This window comes from Misgurnus anguillicaudatus, chromosome 21 (assembly GCF_027580225.2).
Source record: "Misgurnus anguillicaudatus chromosome 21, ASM2758022v2, whole genome shotgun sequence".
Taxonomy (NCBI): Eukaryota; Metazoa; Chordata; class Actinopteri; order Cypriniformes; family Cobitidae; genus Misgurnus; species Misgurnus anguillicaudatus.
This window is the reverse complement of record NC_073357.2, coordinates 36,238,055-36,261,117: the sequence shown is the minus strand read 5'-3', so window position 1 is coordinate 36,261,117 and position 23,063 is coordinate 36,238,055. Positions and strand designations below refer to the sequence as shown.

Below are 23,063 nucleotides of genomic sequence, written 5' to 3'. Positions count from 1 at the left end.
TCATCAATCTACCTTGCAACATTGTGTAAGACCACGGATGTCAAAGAGTATGGATACAACAAAATTCTTGAACCACTTCTTTCTGATGTCCAAGTACTTGAACAACATGGTGTGTTTGTTCAGACACTTGGTGCAAGTGTAAGAGGTACAATACTCTATGTGTCTGCAGACAATTTAGGTGCCCACTCACTTGGTGGTTTTCAAGAGAGTTTTTCCACAAACAAATTCTGCCGATTTTGTTTGGCAGGACGTGAAGAGATTCAGACACATGATGTTTCAGAGGGGAGATTTCCAAAGAGAACAAAGGAGTCTCATGAAAAGACACTATCAGAGCTGCAAAATTCTAGAGGTACCCAGGTAGTCGATGGAGTTAAAAGTGACTGTGTCCTTAACAAACTTGAGCACTTCTCCACCATCAGAGGCTTTCCCCCAGACTTTCTCCATGACCTATTGGAGGGTGTTGTACCTGTGGAACTAAGTCTTTGTTTAAAGAAATTGATCCAAAAGAAATATTTTACATTTGATGAGTTGAATGCTGCAATTCAGTCCTTCCCATACAGGTTTTCTGACAAAACAAACAGACCCCAGCAGATCTCAAAATCATTCCAAATGAAAGGTTCTCTTGGAGGCAACGGACATGAAAATTGGACCCTTCTAAGGTTATTACCTTTGATCATCGGTTCAAAAGTTCCAGAAAATGATGCAACATGGAATTTAATTCTTGAACTGAAAGACATTGTTGAGATTTTAGCCTCCTCAAAGTTTTCCACAGAGAGTTTGGATTACCTTGTGTCTAAAGTATCTGATCATAGGAAATTGTTGCAAGACCAGTTCCCAGACTTTAAACTCCGCCCAAAACACCATTTTATTGAACATTATGCAGAGTTAATCAAATGTTTTGGACCTGTGATTGATTTCTGGACAATACGATTTGAAGCAAAACACAGCTTTTTTAAAAAAGTTGTGCATGACTCTAGAAATTTCAAAAATGTAGTTCTTACATTAGCCCAGCAACATCAACTGACACTTGCATACTACCTTGACATGCCAGCACTTTTCAAGCCAGATTTGGAGGTTGAGCATGTTTCAGTTTTGTCCACAGAGTGCCTTGATCTTGCATTCAAGTTGGCAGTTAAGTCTAAATATGCCAATGTTACATCTTTATCTGTTGCATCAAGTGCATGTATATGTGGCACCAGATACTCAGAAGGAATGTTTCTTTCTGTGGGGCACACCAGTGGGCTTCCAGACTTCGGCAAGCTTGTTAAAGTATTGATTGTCATGAACAAAGCTGCATTTCTTATTGAACCGTACTTTGGATGGTACAGTGAGCATTTCAGATGCTTTGAGCTAATGAGGTATCCCACCTGTGAGTTCAGAGTTGTGGATTTAGATGAGCTAAATGACTATCACCCATTGTCCTCCTATACAATGCTTGATAAAAAACTGATGGTTTCACCGAAAACATTCCTTGTTAATTGAATTTCTTTACTGTTGCTTTTTTTAGAAACGTGCAACAAAAATGATCCTTCGTGTGATTTTGTCGGCTGAGGATATTAGAAAACTTTACATTGATCAGCCACAATCCATTCAATCTCTTCTGTCAACACTGAAAAGCAAGCTAAACATAGGAAGAGATTTTGCACTTCAGTATGAGGACCCAGAATTTGACAATTCTTTGTGCAACCTCACGGATATCGCTGAACTTCCTCCTGAAAAAGCAACACTTAAAGTTATTTTTACAGCTCCACCTTCTGACTCCAGCCAGTCAGATGAGACATCAGACACTGTGATTTTGTCATCATCTGACTCTGCTGCCAACAATCGAAATCCTGATTCAGTAACAGCAAGTAGTCGTTCACAGCAATGGCCTCTTTCTTTCGTCATTCCAAGCTTTTCGTACGACGTAGAATTACGTTTGAAACGTGGAAATGAACAATATGCTACTGATGGCTCACTGCTCCACATATCCAAGGACATAAAATGTGAGATTCTTGACAAACTTGCCACAAAAATCTATTCTTACAAGGCCTATCCATCCAATGAGGAGTTTGAGTGTGTTGCGAGGGCTCTCGTTGAGACTCATCCATGTCTTAAAGAACCGGCTTCAGCCACAGGCTGGTATGGATGGAAAATCAGCCTTAAATTCAAAATGGGTAACTTTCGTAGTAAACTTCGTGATGCTGGCTGTGTAGAGCTTACTGCTGGTAGTGGAAAACGCCAAGCCTCAGATGGGAAAAAAAACAAAGTCAAGAAACCACGAAGATCAGAGACCAATTTTCTACCAGACTTACCTGCTGGGTCAAGTTATGCTGCTTTGGAGAATGAAAGAAAAGATATGCTGAGTGAGATGAAGAAAAAACACCCTGACTGGCATGTAATTGATGCAGCCATGGAGAAAACCTTCTGTGCCAGAAGAAAAGAGATTGTGGAACAGGAGCCCCCCGTCTCAGAAATCAGAAGTAGATGGCCTGCACTCTTCAATAAAAGACAAGTAAGTGTAGAAAGTATATTTCGTTATTAAACATTTATTGTAATCAGGAAGTAAATGGTAATGTACATAGATTATTTTAATAGCAGTTTTAAACTATTTTTTTTTCTTAAACAGGTTGCTCTTGAATTCGGTCGGCTTGTCTCTGTTGATTTAAAGAGGGCATTCTTTGATGGACTGGATCAGCACCTACCAAAGTTCCTGCAGCTATACACCAAGAGAGGCGCTGAAATTCCAGACCTCCTAAATGTGATGAAGTGTCTTGATGAAGAGGCAAGTCAAATGTGATTTAACATTTGTTATTGGCTTTCAATGGAAATCAGGAAAATCGTGTTACTGCTAGTGTTGTATCATATACCAGTACTTAACTCTTTCACCGCCAGCATTTTTAAAAAAAGTTGCCAGCCAGCCCCAGCGTTTTTCATGATTTTCACCAAAGTTGAATGCCTTCCAGAAAATGTTCTTCTTCAGATATATAAACATACAATATACCAAATGAAAGAACAGACCCTCTGCTTTCAAAAAAAAAACAAAAAACGTTTCATCCTACCTTGAGTAATTCTTTTGTTATCAGCTTTTGAATATGGGTAGGTTTCTGCAAAAACACCACATTTTGAGCAAAAAGCAGAGATAATTCCATGTTTGTGACGGACTTTTCATAGAGATCCCATTCAGAGCGATCTTTAAAACAGACACGGACATGCAGCAGCTTGCCATAGGGCAATACTTCCGGGTTTAAAAAGTTGCGGAAGGGCGCCACTTGGTGGATAATAGCGGTATTGCGGAAAGACGGAGAATCTCGTCATTGGCGGGGAAGCGTTTTCTCTTAATTGACGAGATATCTCGTCAATGGCGGGGAAAGAGTTAAAAAGGCATCACGATATCTGTTAGTGAAAAATGTTTTCTAGTGCTGCAACTATCGATTATTTTCTGATTAGTCCAGTAGTCTACTTTTTTTTATAAATTCACCAACAAATAATACATTTTACATCTGCTACTAATGGCAACATTTTATTTAAGCATTTCCTCTAACAAATACATATAGCTTAAATGTGCCAGTTCTCTGCCTCATGTCAGTTCTCCGCGTTCTCTGCGTTTTTAACAACTCGCAAGTTGACGAGGCTGATTAAAAACACCAAATGTAAAGGGAATATGTCTCTCTCTCTCGTCCATTTATAATCTAATCGACCACACGCGTCTTAATACCAAGTGTAAAAAATGTTGTAAAGACGTGCGTGTGTATACGTGTATGTGTGCGTGTGTGTATACGTGTATGTGTGCGTGTGTGTATGTGTGCGTGTGTGTACGTGTATGTGTGCGTGTGTGTACGTGTATGTGTGCGTGTGTGTATGTGTGCGTGTGTGTACGTGTATGTGTGCGTGTGTGTACGTGTATGTGTGCATGTGTGTACGTGTATGTGTGCGTGTGTATACGTGTATGTGTGCGTGTGTATACGTGTATGTGTGCGTGTGTATACGTGTATGTGTGCGTGTGTATACGTGTATGTGTGCGTGTGTATACTTGTATGTGTGCGTGTGTATACGTGTATGTGTGCGTGTATGAAGAGTTTCGTTGCAAAACGAGATAACCACCGTTTTTTTAATTGTTCGGAAATCTCGTTTTTTGGTTGTGCATTCCAATTAATTTCAATTCAACTGCAGTTGGTTTGTTTTGATTTAAACCTTCATAACTTAAAAAATACAGCTAAGTAGCATCATAAGTAAGCAATAAGGTACGAGAGGCTGTGCTGTATAAGTAACGGCTGAAGGGCGTTGTTAGGCACGACGCGAAGCGGAGTGCCTGCAACCCCTTCAGCCGTTACTTATTCACGATACAGCACTTGCCTCGAGTACCTTATTGCTTTTATAAAACGGTTACCACACAACATTAAAGCAAAAAAAATATTAGTGCAACTTTCATGAAGTTAAATCAATAAAAGCATTCCTTCCGCTAGAAAAAATAGTCCCTGACTGCGAACAACAGCATGAAAGCTCAAATAAAAACAACAAACTGTTCTCAGACTTTGTCTCATTATATGTTTATGTGTTGCTAAGGGTGTTGCTAAGGGCGCAGTGATATTAAATAGAACTGTTGGGTGAAGCGGTCATAGCAGTGTTTTATCGTGAATAAAGCACACCTATTCGCCAATCAGAATCAAGGATTGGAACTAACCGTTTTATAAAACAAAATAATAACATGATAACATAAATGTAAAATTTTTGTCAAAACATGTTAATTTTTATTTATCTCGTTTTGCAACTAAACTCTTCATATGTATTTGTACGTGTGTGTATGTATGTGTACGTGTGTATGTATGTATGCAGGGCTCGACATTAAGGCTTGTCCGCTTGTCCGGGACAAGTGGATTTTTTGTAGGACAAGTGTAAGAGAAAATTAGTTGTCCGACTGGACAAGTTAAATTTCAATCAATGTTACTTCACGTTATGTGCTGTTAACGACAGAGCAGAACCCGCAGCGCAAACACAGAGCGGAACATTGAACAGAGAGCGCGGCACACCGACACACACGTTTACATGTTACTGTTATTGTTACTAAACAAGCTGTGCGCGCATTAAACCTGATCGCCGAACACAGAGGGGCGGGAGTCGCGTGGAGTGGATAGTGATGTTTTTTCAGGTTCCGGCGTGAATAAATGACTTCACTGTGTGTCAAAAAAGCCGATTTAAGTCCGTATTATTCTCTTCTAATGTTCGGTAAAACACATAATGGGCTTAAAATCTTGTTTAAGAATCTGTTTTATAATGAGAATCTCTCTTTCAGCGCGCATGTGTGTGTGCGCTGCGCGACATCTGATTTGAATCTGACAGAGTTCGTCACTGTACATTAAAATTCCCACACAAACATTACAGCGTAAGTGCTAGGTTTAAGATTGATTATATATATATATATATATATATATATATATATATATATATATATATATATATATATATATATATATATATATATATATATATATATATATATATATATATATATATATATATATATATAACAAACAGATAATCTAGATACATTTATTCTAATACGGTTTTTAAAACATGGTAATGTTTTAATGTTTTGCTTTAGTGTTTTAATGTCAGACAATCATTAAAAAACATCTATTATTTTGCTAGTCCGGGTTTGGTTGAAGGCTACAGTTTGTCTAACAAGTATGTCTCACTCAAAGTATTCAAATCGTTGACTTTATTAAATGTGCGTAGATGTGTGGTTAGTATAATGCACACACACGCACAGTCCACAAAACCTCCTTTGATTTGAATCAATCCTGCTTATTTAAACTATAACTATTTATTTACACTGTTCAGCCGATCTCCTTTCCCGTTATCATTCACCTGCTCTATTCTCCGACACTGCGCAGACTCTCTAGCGGAAAGTTTTGGAACAGTCCATTTCGCACTTAATAACAGGGGTGATCGGATTAGTCCATTTATTAAAGGTGACACTTTTATACAATCATTGAAATGTGGGAAAAATGAAGAGAAAGGCAGCAGATATAGCATCATTCTTCAGAAAGAGTAGCAAGAAGCAGCCAAATGAATCTTAGTAAAATACTAAAAAAGTGACCTAAATTCACATGATTTTCTGGTCTTTATGGTATTTACAGCAATGGGAGATATAAATCCTGGTTTCAAAGTAAATTTCAAAAGTTTTATTTGATTAAATAGTTTAAAAAAACATGAGGTTGAATTATGACTATAAATTGTATGTTAATCTCAATTCATTTCAATTACAATTCAAGTATTGTAGAAGTTGTATGTTATACATTATTCTGATTAACACACCTATAATACTTAAAAGTATTTTAAGGTTGGATGATAGAGATTTTATGTGCCATCAGAGTAACTGCTGGCCCCTACCTGGCCACCCCTATGAAAAATCCCTTGCTCTGCCACTGATTAGCAAACACAAAAAATACATTATATTATAAATCTTTACCCGGACAAGTGACTTTTGTGCATGGACAAGTGCAACGCAAATTTACTTGTCCGAAGGACAAGTTGCTCAAAAAGTTAATGTCAAGCCCTGGTATGTGTGTGTGTATATATATATGTGTATATATATATATGTGTATGTGTATATATGTATATGTATGTATATATGCAAAACGAGATAACTACCGTTTTTTAATTGTTCGGAAATCTTGTTTTTTGGTTGTGCATTCCAATTAATTTCAATTCAACTGCAGTTGGTTTGTTTTGATTTAAAGGAACAGTATGTAGGATTGTGGCCAAAACTGGTATTGCAATCACAAAACTTGTGGCTAAAACTGGTACTGCAATCACACAACTGGTGGCCAATACACAAAATGACAACATAAACATCAGTTGAGGGCTGCAACTCCACTTTTTAAATGACAATCCTGGCCAATCCACTGTTGTCAGTGAAATAAGTATTTGAAATGAAAATGATTTCTTAATGTCTAGTAGGGTTGTGCCGATAGACGATAGTATCGTGTATCGACGATCTTCAGACATATCGCCAATGGCAGGCTTTCATGGCGATAGTCATGACGATAGTTGGTGAATGGTTAATAATATTATTATTATCATCATAGTTTTATATTAACACCCACAACGCATGATTTTCCTCACATGAGGGTTTGTGGGCTTCACTTTACGCGGAGAGCTTGTAAATAGAAAATTCCTTCTTGCACGTACCTGCACTTAATGCGCGCGTCTTGGTCTCATTCTCCCACTAAATCCAGCGCGCCGCGTCATGAGCAGCTGCGCTTCTCTCTGTCTCACGTGCACGCGCTCTCGCGTCTGTCCGAAGTCTAAACATAAACTAAAGTAGTAATCCTTATGTATTTGTTCAGTTTAATGCATTTCATGCGAGCTGAGGCAGACTTTACTTTTTGTTTAAAAAATGACCCGCTGCATATTGGCGCCTATCTCACTCTTGCGTACGTGTAGAGAGCTGCGCTCTGTCCGAAGTCAGATCACTAGGTATTAATCCTGTTTATGATATGCAGTTCAATGAGTTGTAGCAACACGTCCCTCGTGTTTAAAATATGATTCTGTTTAAAATATGATCGCGTTCCGCTGGACCGATGCGTTTAAAAAGGCACCTCATGAGAGCACCACTGCTTGACATGTGTAGTCTTCTACAACAGCACTAAGCAAATGCATTGAATTTTTTGTATGTGCGTGCGCGCGCGGAGATGCATGTTTTTTTCATTGTTAGGGTTTTAATGAAGCGCTCGCATTAATGGCATCAGTTTTAAGAAGGTTGCGGTCATGACGGTGTTGCTCTTGTTCTTTTTTTGTCCACCCATCAAGTGACTTGTTAAAATGAGTAAAAAATTAACAAATAAAAAAATTAGTAAACTACTGCCCCGCCCCCTGATACTATCGTGTATCGCAGATCTCACAGGCTGACGATAGGACGATCTCAAAATAGGGCATATCGCCCAACACTAGTAGGTATAGCTTGTGTTAATTTTTTTAATAAGGGGAAATGTATGTAGCCTACTAGGGGTGGAACGGTACACAGAAGTCCCGGTTCGGTTCGTACCTCGGTTCAGGCGCCATGGTTCGATTCACTTTCGGTACAATGGAGGGAAAAGCAAAACAAAAATGAAGGCGCTTTTTTTTAGTACTTAAGCTAATCTTAAAAACATAGGTGTCCTTATCAGTGTTATTTTGAGATGTCATGAATATGAACTGAATCTCGTATTTCAAAAATGTATACCACTTGTAATCTTGTACTCATCTTTCATACAAATATGGGTTCAAATGTATTACAAGTGTTACCTAAATACATTTTAAAATTACATTTTTATTTCATATCAATGGTACTAAAGAACAAAAAACTAGGCTTGAAGGATGAATTAATAGGTGTGTACGACTTCACGAGGCGCTGCAAGAAACGACAAGTGGATGACGTCAGAGTAACGCGAGAGCGATTTGAAATCAGCCTCCTCCGCAAGATTTCTCGCGGTACTCTGACGCTGATGGCGCTGCGTAAAGTTGAGCACGCTTAAAAAACTGAAAGCAGCTAAACTCGACAGAACTGCCGTGCGTATGCCTGTTGTATATACTGTAGCAGGACAATTTATTTCCTACTTCTCAGCGTGAGAAATACAAAGTGTGGCGTTTGAACTGACTGAAATGCGTGTGTGTCAAGGTGAATGCGTGAAACTTGAGAGCCCTGATTAGATGTATTTCCACTCACATACCTAACAACTGCTGAACAACGCCGACGCACTGTCCTCGTCTTTTCCACCACTCTCTCGCCTGTACTACTGTAACTGACTGGAAAACTGAAGTTTTGCCAAACTTGCGTTCTTAAAGAGGCTGGCGGAACGTCTAACTCTTGTGGAACACCACTTGCCATCCTCGCTATCGCTGCTCACTAACTGACTGGAGCGGCGTCGACCTGACAAAAAAACTGCAGAGTGCCAGAGAATGTAGACGGGCTCTGATAAAGCGCATACATAGGCGGAGCTCTGATGCATCGGCGCCAATCAGAGCTTCAGAGCTAAAGCGGGGCAACAGATTAGCTGTCCATAAAGAACCCGCGTATCTAACAATAGTTCCGCATTACATTAATTATTTTGCATGCAAGTTTTTTTTATTTTCATACTGTGTATTCTCCGTTTAAATTCATGCACCGATCCGTGACCCCCGTACCGATTCGGTTCTAAACGAATACATGTATTGTTCCACCCCTATAGCCTACTATTCTTCTACATTAGTTGACCTCATTGTTCCGGATTTAAAAAATACTTTTATTTTAGTAAATGAAAGCAGTAAAACCGCATACCGCGCTGGTGAGCCACGCAAAATCACTGCAAGGGAAATTCCTTCACCACGACAGCCCTATCGCCTAACAGTTATCAGACTTTCTAATGGAAATTCAGACAGCATTTTAGCTCACAAGAAAATACTCTGTGGTGAAAAGTAAATTAACCCAGATAATGTTGTGCTGCAAGTTTACAGAAACAAGTAATTTATTAAGCCTCACGTCGTTCAGTAAGGTTCATTTTCACATTTGCACTATAATCTGTTTATCATATAAATGTTAATGTATTAACTAACATTAACAAAAAAAAGGAATACATTTGTTTAACTACTTGTTTATCTTTTTGTACTGTTCTTTTGCTATTGCTCACTGGAGAAAAACGGAGATAATGCTGCTAAAATTCTTTTTCACCTTGAATGCAATTGCTCTAATTTATTTTTTATATTTTTAGATATTTTACATTTTGTTCAAATGTTTAATATATCTACTGTTCATATGTTCATTTATTAGTGTGTTATATGATTAGAATGTTTTTCCGGTTTTAAAATAAAGCACAGCAATGAGATTTGAGACTGTTTCTCCCTTTTCAGGAAAAGTATTGAAAAAGTATCGGAATCGAATTTCTTGACTTTGTATCTGCATCAAAACAATAAATTTGGTATCGTGACAACACTAATGTGTATATGTGTGTGTATGTCTCTGTCTGTCTCTCTCAGGGGCTGTTTACACTTGGTATTAAGATGTGTTTTCATCGATCGGATCACAAGTGGACGAGAGAGACACATTACGTTTACACCTGGTATTTAAATCCGTCTCTCTTGTCCACTTTCGACAAGCGATCCGATCGAAAGTGGTTTCGACCACCGCTGGATGTGGTTGAAAGTGGTCGAAAGTGGACGAGCTCAAAACCACTTGTGATCCGATCAACGAAAACACATGTTAATGCCAAGTGTAAACAGCCACTCACTCTCTCTCTCTCTATTTTGAGGGTTTTTCCACTCTTAGGACTTTTCCTTCCTGACACAAGTTTTTTTCTCCATTTTTTTTTTTGTTTCATTTTTATAGCACTTTCCCGTATACGTTACATTATTACTAGGCTCGCTTGTTTGGTTTATTCTTAGCCGCTGTATTCTGCTTTTCATGTTGTCTATTGATTTTTCTGTGTTTTTCCCTACATCTATTAATGTAAAGCTGCTTTGAAACTATTAACAATTGCAAAATATAAATAAAATTATATTAAATTAATACTATTCTTCACACTTTCAGACCCTACATTGAATGAAAAGAGGGAGTAATAGTTATGAAGGTTTGTTCAGTTCAGTGTTGTAATACTTGTGTCAAAAACAGTAGAATAATAGTAAATAAAAATCAGTTCGGCATTTATCGTTTATATCGGGCACATAAGAATCCAAATATTTGGTATTGGTATCGGTTTTAAAAGATCTGTATCGGTCGTTCTCTAATTCTGGGAACCATTCAGACAATGTTTTTTTTAGTGTTTGTTCCGATTACTCAGATATAGTGTTTGTCCAAATCTTTTACCCACTTGCCAAACTAAGTTTAGTCAACAAAATAATATTGTTAGCAGGATGATTGTTTCATTCAATAAACACACAATAATAAATTGACCCCTTCAACAAAAAACAAAAAAATCTTTGTTCAAGTTACTTAATTATCTTTGTTTGGAGAAGATTTTGAAGTTGGATATTTTTTGTAGCCGTTGACGCCCATTATATGACAACATACACAGGGTCATGGTTTTAGATAAAAAATCTTATTTACTATTCAACTGAATGAGGAATATGATGGCAAATTAAAAAAATGTTTTAACTAGCCCTAAATAACTTATCTTTCCCCAGAGTTCTAATCAGCAGAAGAGAGCTGCAGTTCTACTTGGGCTTCCTTACTTCATGAGGGAAAATCCGAAGAACTTCTTCAAAGTTTGTGAGGTAATTTTTTTTTGTGTTTAAATGTTAACTTTAAGTAGGGATAAACAATATTGCTGAAAAATGCAGTAATTCATTAAATGTGATATGATAATCATGTAAATGTGTAAAATTGAATGATACAAAGCATTCCTCAGCAGTGTATTACTGTGTCCATAATCCCTCATTTATGCTGCACACATCTGCATTATGTAGGTAAAGTTTTTTCTGTCCTCCACACGGTGCTAACTTGCATCAGGACCTTTTCACAATGAAGCAACTTGATTGTTCAACACAGTTTTCTAAAAAAAAATATTGGCGTTCTACCATGGTTAACACTCTGGGGTCGACTGCGGCGCGGGCGCCGCAAGCTCTTTATTTATTTATAATAAACATGATGCACGTTTTGTTCTCTCTCCCTCAGTGAAGTTCTTTCTCAAACGCGTCAGAAAAATAAACTGTAACTTAACGAATACTTGTCATAGAAACAAAAGATAAATGTCTACATAATTCTTGGAATGTCAGCTTTTAAATGATGTAAGTGAGATCGAAAACATATATTGTCTTTCGGTGTAAACTGTATGAAAAGGAGAAGTACCGTCTCTCTCCTGTTACCTGATTATCTGTAATGAGATGAGATCGCCACACCCCCGCGCCATTGAAGTGAATGAGCAGAAACATCCATGCATAACTCGTACCTCCTGCAGTCAATGGATACGCAATTCACAATCCAGTCTCTCCATTCCTTGTTGTTTTATCCAAATGCACCAAGCAATCTAAATCCTTATTTACTTGTGTATGTGTGTCAGTATCTCCAGAAGCGAGTGTTTTCTTTGTTCTTCCGTCAAACATTTCACGCGATGGGAACACACATCACAAACACACGAGTCAGGAAACTCAACGCACTTTTTTGTATTCTTATATAATACGCGATTGCAAACAATACAATCCTTATTTAGTTGCGTTTAAGCGCATATCTCCGCACAGCAAGTTTATTAAACACAGGATCACTTGCATGTGCACACATACTGCTTTCATGATTAACACGTGAGGTAATGGCGGCGGATGTAAACAAACATTGATGTGTTTTTACTATAATGATTACAAAAACGCAAATAAGAATCCAGACAACGATAGGCAGTTTTTATTTTGAGCTGTTTACTGCACAAAAGTAAAACTCTCGCTGGCCAACAAAACACTACCCTGTGTTCATTTTTACAATGGGCAAAACAGTACCTTTACTATGATTACTATGGTTTCTAAAGGTATACTTGTGAAATTAATAGAAAATATTTCTATATATATATATATATATAAATTGTAAATCAATGTATTGTTTTATGTGAATGAGCAGGCCGGATGATTTTCACATCATTTTGAAGAAAAAACTCTAGACTACTAGATAATATTTTAAAAAAGTCTTGGGAAAACATGTTTAGAATGAGTTTTGTGGACTTGTATCAGTGACTTAAAAATGTAGCTTTGTACATACATGTTGATCATATAATATTGTAGCCCAGTTTGTGCTGAACGCAGTGTTATGAGAATTTTGCCATTTTATATGTTTTTAAGCAACTGAAAAAAGCACAAATGTCAGTGCATGTCAAAACTTCCCCAGGGCCCTAAAACCCCCTTAGACCCCAGAGGGTTTAAGTTGGCTAAATGGTCATGAAAGGTTTAACATTAAGCCTTTTTTTTCCAGTGGTGGAGTTGCATTTGAATCAGATTGTTGTTATCAATAACAGTAGTAACATTGGGTTTAGTCGGCATACATTCTCTTCATACTTGCGGTTCATCTTTTCACATTTTCACACTTTGTGTACCAAAGTAGCACTAGCAGGGCAAAAAGAAACGCGCCTCAAATATGAGTCATTGTGTGTTTGTGTGTTTGTTTGGCCGTCGATCGCGTCACACTGTTTGACGAAGCACACACACTCGCGTCTGGAGATAACTTTAGTTACAGGCGCGAGTAAACAAGTAGATGTGATGTTTGCAATCACATCTTTTATAAGAATACCACAAAGCGCATCAAAAATTAGGCATTGTGTGTTTGTGTGTGCGTTTGGACGTTGATTGCGTTACATTGTCGACGAAGAGATGGAGTCTTCATTGACTGTGGGGTTGACTAATGAATATGGATGATCTCTGCTCTTCAATGGAGCGGGGCGTGGCTCATTATAGTACGTCTCCCTCTTCTAATACAGTTAACCCTTTGGAGTCCATTTTGGGACACTGTCAGAGGTTTTGACATGCTCTTACATTTGGTCTTTTTTCAGTTGCTTTAAACATATTAATGGCAAGTTTCTCGTAACACTGCGTTCAGCACAAACTGGGCTTTAATATTATATGAGCAACATGTATTAAGGGTGTTGCGATTCTTCAAATCCTCGATTCGATTACATTTTCGATCCTAAGGTCGATCCGATTCAATTCGATTCTCGATTTTAACAAATTTTAAGACAAAAAAATGCTATGCCATTATTATTTATTATTTAATAGTTTCACATTAACTTTTCCTTGCATGGGGGTTTGTAGGCTTCACTATGCGCGAGAGCTTGTAGAGAGAAGATTCCTTCTTGCACCCACATGGAGTCTTGAACTCCTAGCATCTAAAATAAATCCAGCGTGTCATAAGCAGCTGCGCTTTTCTCTGTCTCACGTGCACACGCTATTGCATCTGTCTGAAGTCTAAACATAAACTAAAGTAGTAATCCTTATGTACTTGTTTAGTTTTGAGTTTCATGCGAGCTGAAGCAAACTATCCCTTTTGTTTTAAATATAACCTGTTGCATCTTGGCACCTCTCTCACTCTCGTGCACGTGCAGAGAGCTGCGCTCTGTCCGAAGTCAGATCACTAGGTAGTAATCCTGTTTATTATATCCATTTCAAGGAGTTGTAGCAAGCCGACCAAACGTGACATGGGGGCATCGAGGATCCCATTTTTTAATTCGAAGTTCAAGGTTGTGACCTCATTTCGATCTATTTTGATTTAAAATTGAAATCGTGACACCTTTAACATGTATGTACATGTTTGTATTTTTGAGAGAATGTTTATGCATGGTTTAAAAAAAGCAACATTTTAAAGTCATTTTACAGATATAAGTCCATAAAACCCATGCGAAACATGTTTTAACAAGACTTTTCTAAACAGGATCTAGTAGTCTAGAGATTTTTCTTTAAAATGATGTGCAAATCATTCAGCCTACTCATTCACATAAAACAATATATTAATTTCGAAATTGTAAGACACTTTTTGTTTAGGGCTGTATGCGAGAAGGATTGATTGACAGCTGAGCAACAAAAGACTCTGATACACAACAGAGCTGTAAACATGTGGCTCATGTTACCATATAGCATATGTCCAACGCGACACTCATAAAAACTGTGCTGCCTGTAAAGCGCAATGTATCAAAATGCGTTGCATGTAAACAATATATGGAATAATATTACAGCACACACTTAAAAGACCTTGCAGTACAGCCTTACTGAAAGTTGCCATGAACGATCCGCAAATGAATTACTGTGTCTAACACTGTACAGCATGTAACAGTTATCCGCCATTACGTGGATCATGCGTCCTCCTTTGTAAACATTCAAAAGTTTTTCAATCCGAAGTGTGCAGTCTGCCGAGACTTTCTTCAGGAATATATCCTCCTCCAGTGCGTCTTCCATTGTTGTTCTTATTAGGTAACATTAAGATAAATGCTTCTCTTCCTCAATGTCCAGACATAAATGAAGATCTTCCTCACGTGTGTGTATAAAGTTTATCATTCAAACACGTGGTAAAGTCTTTAAATCTGATAAAACTTTATGCTTTGTTATTGTTTGAACTGCTCATCTGTTCATTACCATGTCAACAGCGGGTACCGCCTGTGTGCGTGACCGCATTAAAGATGATGAAGTCAGCCAGGAAAAACAGTATTGTCTTTACTCTAATCCAGATTGTATAAACAGCCAATATTTGTTTTCGATTATAATTTGCTTGTTTAAAAGTAGTCATTTCAGGCTTTCTTTGGACATGCGTATATCATGTTTGTGTAACGAGTATTCGCAGAGTTTCAATTGATTTTTGTAACGCGTTTTGAGAGACAGCTGGCGGGGACAGAAATGTCTGAATGCGCACCCTGTTTATTTTCTTTATTTGACAAAAACACAAAGATCTGTTGTTATTGTGAATGTACACAAATTAAACAAGACCCTTCACAGTTTCAAATGTCAAACACGCAAGTGTATGATTATTAATTCTCCAATGATAAGGAGAAAACGCGGTGCCACGTTTTTGGACCCCTGGGGGTTAACAACGAATGACAATATTTGTTTTCGATTACACTTACATCATTTAAATTAGACATTCCAAGCATTATGTAGGCATTTGTCCTTCATTTGTCTGACAAGTATTTGTTAAGTTAGTTAATTTTTTTGACGTGTTTCTAAAAGGAACTGAACGCGCACCATGTTTATTTTCTTGGTTTTGCGAAAAGCACAACATTTTGTTTTTATTGGGAGTGGACACAAAAAAAACTAGACACTTTACTGATTTTTGGCATACAGATATGATTTACACTTTTAAAACGTTAGAGTAATCTAACTCTCTTGTTTGAGAGATTGAAAAATAAAGAGTTTGAGGCACCCTCAAAGAGTTAAAGATGAACACTTCTTTACTCTTTCTCATAGTCCAGAAATAACTGAAGATCTTCCTCACATGTGTGCATGTTTATCATCCAAACACACACTAAAGTCTTTAAATCTGATAAAACTTTGTCTGGTGGTGTTTATGAGATTTCAAGTGGTCGCCATTCATTTCCAAATGAATAGCAGGTACCGCCTGTGGGCGTCAACTCATTACAGATAATGAAAAGGTAACAACGCAACCAGTAGCATTCTCAGATCTATAGAACATGTTTGCAAAGGCGCTCCCCTAGAAACTATCCCTGCGGCAGGAAAGCGAGATATAAAATATATCGCCTCACGATAACAATGATAAATCTAGTTGATGAGGTTTGTGCGCGCCCAATTCACTGTTCACGTGCGGAGTTAAAACAAACACTGCGGAAGGCAGACGTGAGGCTGAGGAGGTGCTTGTTGTTATTACCATAAATTTACCAGAATGCATTTACCAGTAAATACAATAACGTGCTGTTCACACATGCATTGACGTTCCGTCTTTTTACCAGTAAGACATCAGTCACACATATCAAAATACCAGTAAACTCGGAGAAAAAGCGGACGTTTACCTGTGTCGAGCAGCCGGTGAGCTCAGTGTCGTATTTGTAAACAATGGCGGGTTATGACTTAATATCCACGGTCCGTATTTTGTTGTTGACACATCTGTGGCAAACGCTGACGGTCGCAAAGTTGCTTGTGACCAAAAACATTGCCCCTAGGCTGCTTTAGGGGCCGTCTGCAAATCACAGAGGGTGTGCTAAGGACGTCGGCAATATGGCAAGCTGTTTAAAACCACTTTGCTGAAGAAATGTGACTGTTGACTTCAGGTGTGCTCGATTGTAGCACATGTAAACAGTGCGGGGGTAAACGCGTCATCTACAAAAAAAACCCGTTCTGATTGGCCCGAAGCTGTCAGCAGGGTCTGACGTCGTCTGTTCTGAATGCAGGTAATCCTATATTTTTCGTTCACAAATAGCACTTACTGGTAAATTACTGGTAATCTTACAACCTGGCTTACTGGTAAATTGGGATTACTGAAAGGGACTATTGACTGTTCCATACTAAACTTCTTTGCTTTATCAGGTTACTTTTACATGTTTGTTACTTTATCAGGGTTTATTTGCAGTTGTACTCTGTTGTAATGTTGAAACACATCTAAATACATTGTTACTTTTCCTGTTTGCACTATTTTTGCACCATGAGAGTATAAATAATACAGAATCTGTGTTTACATTTTAAACTTGTAATTGATTTGAATTATTATTGTGTAATTGTTGTTGTGTGATGTTTTTCACCACAGTCACAGTGGAACACAACTTAAACATAACGTAATCTGATATTTTACGGAAGAGAATAATTAATCGTCATATTTATCGTCACCGCAACAAACAACTGAAATTACAGTGATAACATTTTTAGGCCATATCGCCCATCCCTAGTATAAACTAGCATCATGTGCGCTGCTGGTGTGTTACTGTTTACACCACAGAGCGCAAAATATTTCAGTCAACCATTCAGGCATTTAAAGGCACTCTAAGCGAATTCACGTGTGTTCTCACTTTCTGCTAGCTGCCTGTCCGCAGAATCTTGATCTATTTCACAACAGGGGTTTTGAATTATGGAATTCATTTAAAAAAATTTACAATTACAGGGTGGTTGTTTTACACCCACTGCGGACACACATTGGTGTCTAGTACATTATGAAAACTGAATTTGGAAAATAGGACCCCTTTAAAGTACACTTTTACACATGAATACCTTGATTGAGTTATATTCAGCTATAAGTAAAAAATATAATTGAAGTTTAGGTTTTTATCCAATTACTTTGTGTTTCTTTTAGTTAATCCAGTAATGAAAGTTATAGTCCATCACTGACTCTGTCTTTTTCTGTTTATCATTCTTTTCAGCCAACTGATGATGAAAAACTTGTTGTTCACAAAGTGAAGGTGGCCATCCTGACAGTGAGTGAGGACACCCAAAAAGATAGTGTCTTCCCAGATGACGTTGTGGATGTGGCTGTGATACTGGAGGAGGAGCTAGTGGTTTTGAATCTTCAGGATGTTCCAAATGCTTTTGCAATACTGTTTGGACTCCTTTACACTTTGAATATAGATTATCCCAAAGAGTTACGATACACCTTTGAGGTGATCCAGCGCATTTTTATGAAGATAGACGGAGAAAGCTGCTCAGCAAAGGTTCATGCTCTAAAAAATAAATTGATGCAGTGAGGTAACAATGGGTAATGCAACTGAATTGTTAGATGACATTGAAATGTCATGAAGCCAAGCTGTAATGTTTAACAATGTTGTTTATTGAGTTAATGTTAATGTTGAGACTGTAATTGATAAACTTGTTAAAGCTAGCGAGCTTAGAAAAGTGTTGTAAAAAAAGTTTTAGCTGAGATCATAAGTGATGCGAGTAACATTGTCCTACAAGTTACATGCTTTGGGGATCTGGTCAATGCAGCGATGTAGCACTGGTACATGCAATCAGTTATATGTATTTTTGATCAATTTGCTGAAGCTTGAGAGCTTAGAAACGTGTAAGTAAAACTTGTTTTAGCTGAGATTAAAGAGATGGTTCACCCAAAAATGAAAATTGTCATCATAACTCACTCTCATGTTGTTACAAACCTGTATTCATTTCATTGTTCTGATGAACACAAAGGAAGATTTTTTTTTAAGAAATGTTTGTAACCAAACCGTTTGTGGACCCCATTCATTTAAATGTTATTTTTTTCTACTATGACAGTGGGTCCACGAACGGTTTGTTTACAAAAAAAATCAAAAATCTTTGTGTTCATCAGAACAAATAATGTATACAGGTTTGTAACACCATGACAGCGAGTAAATGATGACATAATTTTCATTTTGGGTGAACTATCCCTCTAAAATGCTTTGAAGCCCGTATTTTGTAAATTGTAGGACAATATTGTTCGCATTGCATGTACCATTGCAACCTCGCTGCATTGACCAGATCGCCAAAACATGCAATCAGTTTGATGAATTTTTAATGAATTTAAGTTTGCAAATGTAATTGAAAAAAAAATGTAAAGCTTGAGAGCTTAGAAAAGTTTAAGACTTGTTTTAGGTGAGATTAAAAATAGCATGAAACCAGTTTAGATCTTCTAATGTAGAGCAGGTTCTCTAAATTGAATGCTTTAATTAAAGTGATTTTGTTTGGATATATCCTTTGTTCAGAATATGATTTTTTTAATGTTGAGTAATGTTGTAATAACTTTGTTATTACTAGAAGGTTATTACTTTCTTGTTGCTTGTACTAGAGGTATACATTGTGACTTGAAACACCTTTCTTTGGATGTTTTTAGGTGTTTTTTATTTTTGCCATTAAATGTATGCGAAAGGTGGACATACAATTAATTTCATGTCATTGTTGTTTAGATCAGAAGTGATTTTAGAAATTGTTTATACATTCAGTATTGCTGCAGGTTTTGAAGTATTTACATTTTCCAAAAAAATCACTTTAGTTCGCTGAATGTAACGATATAGTTTTGAGGACTTTGCTTTAGTTCGCTGAATGTAACAGATGCAGTTTTAAAGACTTCACTAGTTTGCTGAACTCAACGGACACAGTTTGATGACTTCGCTTTAGTTTCCTGAATGTAATGGTCGTGGTTTTGAGGACTTCACTTTAGTTCCCTGAATGTAATGGATATAGTTTCGAGGACTTCGCTGTAGTTTCCTGAATGTAACGGATATAGTTTCAAGGACTTTGCTTTAGTTCCCTGAATGTTATGGATATAGTTTTGAGGATTTTGCTTTAGTTCCCTGAATGTAACGGATATAGTTTTGAGGACTTTGCTTTAGTTCCCTGAATGTAACGGATATCGTTTTGAGGACTTAGCTTTAGTTCCCTGAATGTAACGGATATCGTTTTGAGGACTTCGCTTCAGTTTCCTGAATGTAACGGATATAGTTTCGAGGACTTCGCTTTAGTTCCCTGAATGTAACGGATATAGTTTCGAGGACTTCGCTTTAGTTCCCTGAATGTAACAGATATAGTTTTGAGGATTTTGCTTTAGTTCCCTGAATGTAACGGATATAGTTTTGAGGACTTTGCTTTAGTTCCCTGAATGTAACGGATATCATTTTGAGGACTTCGCTTTAGTTCCCTGAATGTAACGGATATAGTTTCAAGGACTTCGCTTTAGTTCCCTGAATGTAACGGATATAGTTTCAAGGACTTCGCTTTAGTTCCCTGAATGTAACAGATATAGTTTTGAGGACTTCGCTTTAGTTCCCTGAATGTAACGGATATCATTTTGAGGACTTCGCTTTAGTTCCCTGAATGTAACGGATATAGTTTCAAGGACTTCGCTTTAGTTCCCTGAATGTAACGGATATAGTTTTGAGGACTTCGCTTTAGTTCCCTGAATGTAACGGATATAGTTTCGAGGACTTTGCTTTAGTTCCCTGAATGTGACGGATGTAGTTTCGAGGACTTCGCTTTAGTTTCCTGAATGTGACGGACGTAGTTTCGAGGACTTCGCTTTAGTTTCCTGAATGTGACGGACGTAGTTTCGAGGACTTTGCTTTAGTTCCCTGAATGTTATGGATATAGTTTTGAGGACTTTGCTTTAGTTCCCTGAATGTGACGGACGTAGTTTCAAGGACTTTGCTTTAGTTCCCTGAATGTAACGGATATAGTTTCGAGGACTTCACTTTAGTTCCCTGAATGTAACTGATATAGTTTTGAGGACTTCGCTTTAGTTCCCTGAATGTGATGGACGTAGTTTCAAGGACTTTGCTTTAGTTCCCTGAATGTAACTGATATAGTTTTGAGGACTTCGCTTTAGTTCCCTGAATGTGATGGACGTAGTTTCAAGGACTTTGCTTTAGTTCCCTGAATGTAACGGATATAGTTTCGAGGACTTCACTTTAGTTCCCTGAATGTTATGGATATAGTTTTGAGGACTTTGCTTTAGTTCCCTGAATGTAACGGATAAAGTTTTGAAGAGTTCGGTTTAGTTCCCTGAATGTAACGGATAAAGTTTTAAAGACTTCGCTTTAGTTCGCCGAACGTAACGGACGCAGTTTTAAAGACTTCTCTTTAGTTCACTAAATGTAACGGACTCAGTTTTAAGGACTTCGCTTTAGTTTGCTGAATGTAGCAGACATAGTTTTGAAAACTTCACTTTTGTTCACTGAACTCAATGGAAGCATTTTTGAAGACTTCACTTTAGTTCGCTGAATGTAACGGACAAAGTTTTGCAGACTTCGCTTTAGTTTGCTGAACTCAATGGACATAGTTTTGAAAACTTGACTTTAGTTCACTAAACAACTTCACTTTAGTTTGCTGAGCTTAAATCAGAAGTTTACTTGACTAAATTAAATTGGTTCATATTACTTAATCATTTGTCAGCTACACTGTTTAAAATGAGTAAAATAAACTCAAAAAAGCCCGTGCAAAAAATGAACAAAATATATTGAGTTAAGTCAACAAATTATTTTTTACAGTGTAGGTGGGAGAGAAAGAGCGCCACACAGACAGAGCAATAGAGAAACGCTACAGAGAGATTTATTGCATGCTTAAATGTTAAGTGGCCAGCAGTGGCTAACTGGTAATTATTACTTTAATCACATACTCCTCTGCAGCATTTCACTTTAACTACTTTAAGCAGTTAAACCCCTGCTGTTTATCCCCACACCTGCTTTGGAGTACGGTTCTAGAAAATAAATGTATGACTATGTGATGTATTTGTGTGTTTGTCCTTTATGTAATGTAATGGCTGTGTAAAATCAGTATGGTTATGATTATGATTGATTGAGTTAGCAGGGCAAAAGTTAAGGGTTCGATCCCAGGGAATAAAAATTTAAAATGATAAAATTAATACCTTAAATGCACTGTAGTCGCTTTGGATAAAAGCAATATATGAAGAACTCTTCCAGATAATCAAAAAACAAAACAAAAAAACAGTGGCTCATATATTGACTGAAAACAGTTTAGTGATATGTTTTCTTGTTTTGAATCAGGCTCTTAATGGATTTTGCCAACAAACCGGTATTTCTAAATGATCTGAGGCTGGATTTGAAGCTAAAGTATTTGATGAACGTATAATATATTTGCCATCAATTATCCCATTTTTGGCGGAGGTGGCATTTAGCGGCTTTTGCATCTGAGCTCTTCATGTGCTTCATGCATTAAACATCACAACTAATGAAGGTAAAGTAATGTATATCATGTTTTATCTCAAAGAACTTACATACAATTAATTTAATTATTATTAATAAATAAGACCAATCAATTTATGCAAGTCATGCATTATATAAAAACTGTATGTTTGCAAGAAGAAATCTTTAGGAAGGGTGGGTATACTGTATCAACGTAATACACCACCCCACCCCTTAAAAAAACATTTTCAAAAGTGGAAGTGTTCTTTCACACACACAGGTCGTGACCCTTATTGCTTGCTAGGCTCAACTGAGCCTTTGGGTTTGGGATACTGCCCTCTGGCCATACTCAGGAATGTCCCTCTCGCTTTAAAGCCCATTTCCAAAGCTCCTTTATTTGCGGATCGGGTGTCAGGTACAAATAAGCATGATGATTCAACACAGTCACCTACGATAACAGAACGAGCGACACAATCACCCCGGGCATAGAGAGAGAGAAAGAGAGAGAGAGAGAGAGAGAGGGGGGGGGCGAGATGAAAGAAATACCACTCCCTCAGTCAAGCTATAAGGATTCTTATCGTCTGAGTGGCTGAGAGGTCCAGACCCCGCGGCAGGTTCAAAGCCTCCCGCAAACCTCTCCCTTGCCCCCTTTCTCTCTACCTCGCTTTCTTCCTTTCTTTAGGCTGCTAGTGGGCCGATAATTCAGTCAAAACTCACTCAATCCAGACGACTATTAGAGTGAAAATGATATCTCTTAACCTGGCCCCAAGTGGACCCTTTGAGAAATGGACACATTTCTAAAGAGTGCTGATTGCTTGTTTTCTTTTGATGTTTGAGTTGATGGGGTTTTAACCACAGAACCGTCTTTCACCTCTGGACTTTGTAGCGCACCACACTGTGAAGAAGACTGTAAACAATAGAATCAAGTATAATAATATTGTACATTTAATTAACCGCCAAAACATTTACTGTCAAAATTGTACTTGTCAAAATCACCTGAGCGCAAGGTGGAACGTTATTGATTTTGAAGGCATTCTTAGCTCATGTCCAAACTCTTTACCACACACGTCTTTATTGGGAGAA

At 37.6% G+C, this 23,063-nt stretch overlaps 1 protein-coding gene and 1 long non-coding RNA gene across 3 annotated transcripts in view; one reads left to right on the top strand and one right to left on the bottom strand.

Moving 5' to 3' along the window:
• The window catches only part of LOC141352908 (sterile alpha motif domain-containing protein 3-like), a 39,339-nt gene extending 20,114 nt beyond the window's left edge, over nucleotides 1-19,225 (top strand). The window contains exons 4-7 of one of the 2 annotated variants that reach the window (XM_073859036.1): nucleotides 1,508-2,494; nucleotides 2,609-2,764; nucleotides 11,119-11,208; nucleotides 17,757-19,225. In XM_073859036.1, the coding sequence (XP_073715137.1) occupies nucleotides 1,523-2,494; nucleotides 2,609-2,764; nucleotides 11,119-11,208; nucleotides 17,757-18,077 (1,539 nt within the window). In that variant the 5' untranslated portion in view covers nucleotides 1,508-1,522 and the 3' untranslated portion in view covers nucleotides 18,078-19,225. Of the gene's footprint in view, nucleotides 1-1,381; nucleotides 2,495-2,608; nucleotides 2,765-11,118; nucleotides 11,209-17,756 lie in introns of those variants that run through there. The other variant, XM_073859037.1, reaches the window with a different exon arrangement.
• Nucleotides 1-23,063, bottom strand: part of LOC129444675 (uncharacterized) — a 188,125-nt gene that overhangs the window by 50,180 nt on the left and 114,882 nt on the right. The window lies entirely within an intron of this gene.